The 5,477-nt window shown below is 36.3% G+C and overlaps 2 protein-coding genes across 3 annotated transcripts; both read left to right on the forward strand.

Moving 5' to 3' along the window:
• Nucleotides 1–40: 40 nt before the first annotated feature.
• Nucleotides 41–2,210, forward strand: LOC142548622 (large ribosomal subunit protein bL9c). The gene is made up of 6 exons (XM_075657054.1): nt 41–243; nt 346–473; nt 1,273–1,318; nt 1,616–1,713; nt 1,795–1,842; nt 1,936–2,210. The coding sequence occupies exons 1-6, from the start codon at nt 94–96 to the stop codon at nt 2,054–2,056; spliced, it is 591 nt and encodes a 196-aa protein (XP_075513169.1). The 5' UTR covers nt 41–93; the 3' UTR covers nt 2,057–2,210.
• Nucleotides 2,211–3,236: 1,026 nt separating this feature from the next.
• Nucleotides 3,237–5,200, forward strand: LOC142519625 (uncharacterized). Of its 2 annotated transcripts, XM_075622664.1 has the most exons (3): nt 3,237–3,533; nt 3,699–3,746; nt 4,636–5,200. In XM_075622664.1, the coding sequence occupies exons 1-3, from the start codon at nt 3,249–3,251 to the stop codon at nt 4,657–4,659; spliced, it is 357 nt and encodes a 118-aa protein (XP_075478779.1). In that variant the 5' UTR covers nt 3,237–3,248; the 3' UTR covers nt 4,660–5,200. The 2 variants fall into 2 exon arrangements, 1 of the variants encoding a protein (XP_075478779.1); XR_012813792.1 differs by lacking the exon at nt 3,699–3,746.
• Nucleotides 5,201–5,477: the final 277 nt, after the last annotated feature.

Consider the following 5,477-nt stretch of genomic DNA (forward strand, 5'->3'; position numbering starts at 1 on the left):
CCTCAACAGAATCCAAACTGCGTTATACAGATAAGATGATGAGAGAAGAGCTGACTGACTACACACTGAATTGCACAAGAGTGTTTCCTGTCCATGGCGTCCACTAGTTTTTCGTGGGTTTCATCTTCATGGCTTCAAAATTCAACCTTGACGAAGACTGTGAATGTAGATACGGCGAAAGTCTCCGACGGGGCGCCAGTTTTAAAGGTCCTGGCTCAGAAAAAAGCCCAGAAAGTTCGGAAGGTATGGGAATCCTTTGTCACTAATTGGGTTCCTTGAGTTATCTTTAACCGTGTTCCGTACCTGGCGTTGCGTTTCTTTACAATTTTTATTTCCATTTTTTAGGTTATATTGAAGGAGGATGTGACTAAGTTGGGGAAAAAGGGGGAGCTTTTGGATGTGAAAGCTGGGTATTTTAGGAACTTTCTGCTGCCCATGGGCATGGCACAAATTGTTACGCCCCGCCTTATTAAGTAATTATCTTCCTTTGGTTATCATTAAATTTTAAGAGTGACAGTTGTTTCAAAATCTGTTCTTTTTGGACTCGTATTTTACTTTTTAAATTGCATTGTTGTGTATGGTTATTTTTCTTTTGCTTCATTGCACTTCATGTTGGTGTTTCTTCGTTTAAAATTCTTGCATGTTTTAACATGATTTTCCTGCGGGAGAAGTAAAAGATCAGGGAGAAAAGCTGGAGGCTGGTAGTATTTGACAGGTATAAAGAACGATGGAAATGGATTGGGATCTATAGTTGATAAGGTGGAATCACTGTAAGAAACCAAATTTCACTCCTGTCTTAATCTCAATGTTAAAGAAGACGGTTTGGAGCTTGAATCTGAAAGCTCATTTGTAGGAACGAATCCATCTGCAGAAATTTGATTATATAACCGAGCTAACAAATATGAGAAGACTTGCTTGCTAACTCTTGATATAACTTCATTTAGTTGCTTGTTGGTGTTGAAATTTTCATTTTTCACCGGTTCATTTTTGCTACGTCTTTGTAGGTTAATGTGTATCTATGTGTATGTTGTTACTTCGACTAGAAATTTACGACAATTTTGTTGTTATTTTCCAGCAATTAAATTCTGAAAGTCCTATCATTGGTTTTTCTCTCGGACGAATTTTCACATATTTTCTTGATTGGTAATGTGATCCAGAAGCAAGTCACTATTAGATTTGATAAGAAAGGGCTGAACCGATTTTTGGAGGATCAGGCCTGCAATCTCGCCATATATTTTTGGATGTCATTTAATGTTTTCTGTTTCTTTGTAGGGAAATGAAGTTGCAAGATGAGAGAATTGAGGCCGAAAAGAAACGTGTAATGAACCTTGCATATTCTTAATCATGCTTTAATTATTTATTTAAGCCATGATCTGTTTCGTTGCTGCAATGTTAGCATATTGATCACTAACACACCCAAAGTAATTTCACTTTCATATTTTATTTACAGTGTAGAATGCCAACATTTTGATGAAATCTTTAGTTATTTTCTTGCCAAAATAGGTCACAAAGTCAATACTAAATCCCACTTTTCATAGATTCAAACATACGCAAGAATTAAATGAGTCTCGGATTACTCTTTGAGTAAGATTTTTCTCATGTACCTGCCCATCAGGTAAAAGAAGAGGCACAGCAGCTCGCTTTAATATTTGAAACTGTTGGAGCTTTCAAGGTGAAGCGCAAGGGCGGCAAAGGAAAACTAATTTTCGGAACGTAAGTTTGGCGCATATAGTAAGTAGCATGATGCACTAAATTTCTCCCCATGATTGCGCTAATACATACTTGTTTTCATAGTGTTACTGCTCAAGATCTTGTTGATATAATTAAGGCACAGCTTCAGAGGTACTCACTCAATACCATTTCTATATCATCCATGCCAGCATTCTTCATACAATATCGGTTCTCACAGTACCTGTCCATATTCGATCTTGACAGGGACGTGGACAAAAGAATTGTGTCAATTCCAGAGATCCGAGAAACTGGAGAATATACTGCAGAAATAAAGCTCCATCCCGAAGTTGTAGCTACTGTAAGGCTGAACGTTTATGCTAATTAAGGGCGGTATTCCTTGCCTTCTCCCCACCGTGTATACGAGCCAAGAAAGTTGGATCTCTGTTATATTTATTATATACTTTTGAGTTTTGTTTGGCGGGTATCATTTGGATTTCTTTTATTCATTTTTTACTTAATTATCTCCTCTCTTTATTCTCCTTTTCCTTTTTTTCATCTGATTTGGTTAAATTTGAGTAATAATATGGTTCTACTTCGGTTCGAATATTTTTCTATAAAGTGGATAATTTTAACTTCTATGTAATAAGCGGCCACCATCTTTAGTGATGCAACGACGTAAATCTTTATCAATGAGAGGTGGGGAACCACGTACATAATTTATTTATTTTTTGGAAAAATGAAGTTGGGTACTCCTCTTTTTCCAACGTTGGTGTTACAGGATCAGATGAGAATTTGGCTGTTTTGATTGGTTTGGTTCAACATATTTAGGTCATGGACCTATATTAATAAGACGTATGACTTGTATCTACCATGAAAAATAATAATTTTGATATAAAAAATTTATATGAGTTTGGGTTAGGTTAGAGATTATTCGTGAAATAGTCTAACAAATTAATAATGAGAAATTTGGAAAAAAATTGTTTTATCTATGAAAAATCAACCAAATATTGCATTTATTTCGACTCATGATTAGGGGTGTAAATTAACCGAATCGAGTCGAATATGACGAAAATTTGAAGGTTTGGATTCGGCTCGAATTAGTTACATTCGAGCTTGTTTCGAAGTTCAAAAATTTTATAATTTTTTACTCGAATTTGGTTCGAATTAAAGCTCGAATACGACTCAAAATATTCGAACATATTCGCAAATTATTTGAATTATTGCTCGAAAATAAATACTAAAAAAATTCAAAATTTATTTATTTAATATATAATTATATTATATTAATAAAATACAAAAATTTTGTGATTAACAAATAAAATAATTTGATTTCGAGTTCGGTTCGAATAAAATTTGAACTAAATTTTTATTAAAACTTCATATTAAAAAAAAAAGTCATTTCGATATTTTTAGCCCAAATTATTATGTAAATGGTAAATTGGCCCAGCCGTAAATGTGAGAAATGGTTAAATCATCCAAATAACATGGGCTTGATATCACAATAAACGGGCTCAATGTCTTGACCCGATTAACCAAAACCAGGTTTAGCGGGTTAGCACCTTTCCGTTCCCCCTCCAATGCGGGTTCTTGTCCGCCCGGTCTCCACCCCTCCCCGCCCACTCCTGCCACAGCCATCTCCTACTCCGCCTGACCCCCCTTCTACTTCCCCTCAGAACGGCATCACCGTCGTAGGATTCGTCGGGAAATGCTATAAGGATGTGGCTCATTTGGATAGTTCTCTCTCTTTGAGGCTTCCATTTGTTTTTGGGTTGGAATTAGAGGGTGGAATTTTACATTCTCTTAAGCCTTCTGAAGATCAACCAGAACTCACAGCTTGGATTACAAGAGGAACTACATTGCAGGTTGTGTCCGATAAAAAATCTTGATTTGGGATTGGTGATATAATTGAAGTCGAAGTTCTGCCTATATCTTGGAAAGTTGCTACTTTCAAGTCTCGCAAGGCTTCATTCATGTGGCGATTCTGAGAAGCCTTGTATTTAGCGTTGAAATCTTTTTTTTGTTTCCAGATTGACACATTGTTCTTCTACCTTGACAGAGACAGGGATATACAAATAGTTAAGTCATTACAAGATGTCCATTTCATTCACTTGATGATTTTAGTTGTCACCAGATGCATAAGGTTGATGTGTTTGTTCAAATGAGTCTACATGGCTATTGAGTGGGTGGGAAGTGATTCTTTCTGCCTTATTTGCTTTGAGTTTTCCCAATGGGAAAGCTGGGGGCTTTGCCACTTCCATGTATTCCCATCTCCGTTTAGCTGAATTTTATTTACTGTTGTTCCAGACCTAATATTATGAGTGGGAGTTTTCTTGCGTCTTTTAAGATTTCTTTCAGCTGAAACTTAGTGAACTTTGATGTGGCAACTAAGATTGTAAGATGTGATGTCTTAAAATAACTGTTACTCACACCACTTGTTAAATAAAGCTATCGAACTCTCTTGGAGTCGCAGCAAAGATTAGTAGTAACACCCTTGGCTAGAGCATTCTAAAGTACTAGTATTAGTGATTTAGGAGTATTTAAAGAATATTTTGTAGATCATGAAGTTGGAAGTGCTAGAAATCACGGATCCCCATGTGGTGGTGAATATTTATCTGGACAATGCACACACCGTCTATTGTTCCTTGGGGTCGATTTTGTTCAGTGAGTTGACTTATATCATCGCTATATTGAGATTAGTAGACCATATTGGGGCACAGTTTCTGAAAAATGATATTTCAGATCATAGTCCATTCCCCTATATGGTGAAACCACGCATACAAGCGTACTGAAACTACTCAATTTCAAACTAGGTGCTTTCTAATAGACAGTGGCTTTTGCAAGTTTACTTTGTTTTTGTCGTGAGAAAGCATAGTTTCTTATTCGAAAAGAGCTGTTAATGGTCTCTTATTTCACTATCATTTGATTTGAATGTTTATGATCTCGCTAAACCTCCATGACTTTCAGGATTTGGCATCAAGATTCTTTTGATGGGCCGCTGGGAAGTGGTTCATCATATTTTGATGTGATGACAAAGCAGCACACCATCGGTAAAATTCTTTCAATCGTGCTTATCACCAATCGCTGCTGGTATTTACCAGATGAACATGCTGTTTCCAGGAACAAATATTCGGAAAAGCAGCAACAATTAAAGCATCGATGTGGATTCTGGTCTCTCTGTTGATTGCTGTGATTCTAGAAAGTCGAGCTATACCTAACATGTTCAGTATCCCAGCATACTTTTGGTGCTGGAAATTTTAATGGCCATGGTTAATTTCTGTCCCTGGAATTTGTACGCCCGTCAGCCTCTCGCTTTCATCTATCATCCATGAAATTGGAACGATGTTTTCTTTTTTTTCTTTTCGTTTCAGTAAATAAATTCGTTGAAATGACTTTTTCATTTTCATGAAATAACGAGATATATCTGTAAATTTGAAGATTATCCGTGAATTCCGAATCTGCCTTCGTTGACAGGTGACGAAGAATTTGTTATCAGATGGTTTATTATCATATCTAGGAATCGTTTAAGTCAAAAACCTGGCCTCATATTTTTTGTGGACAATAATGATCATTTGACTTGAAGTTTGTGTTGGGTCAACCGTGAATGCATCGAAGGTAGAGAATCCAAAAACACTGTCGAGAATCTCTGAAGACAGAAGTAACAAATTCCCAGGAAGCATTTAATACACGATAAATAAACAAACAAAATCACTCCCAATGCTTGCACGTGCATCCACGTACATTTTTGTTGTGACAACAACAATATTCATTTGTGTATAGTATGATTTCAACAAAACATAATCAAGCTT

This window comes from Primulina tabacum, chromosome 1 (genome assembly GCF_025594145.1).
Source record: "Primulina tabacum isolate GXHZ01 chromosome 1, ASM2559414v2, whole genome shotgun sequence".
Lineage (NCBI taxonomy): Eukaryota > Viridiplantae > Streptophyta > Magnoliopsida > Lamiales > Gesneriaceae > Primulina > Primulina tabacum.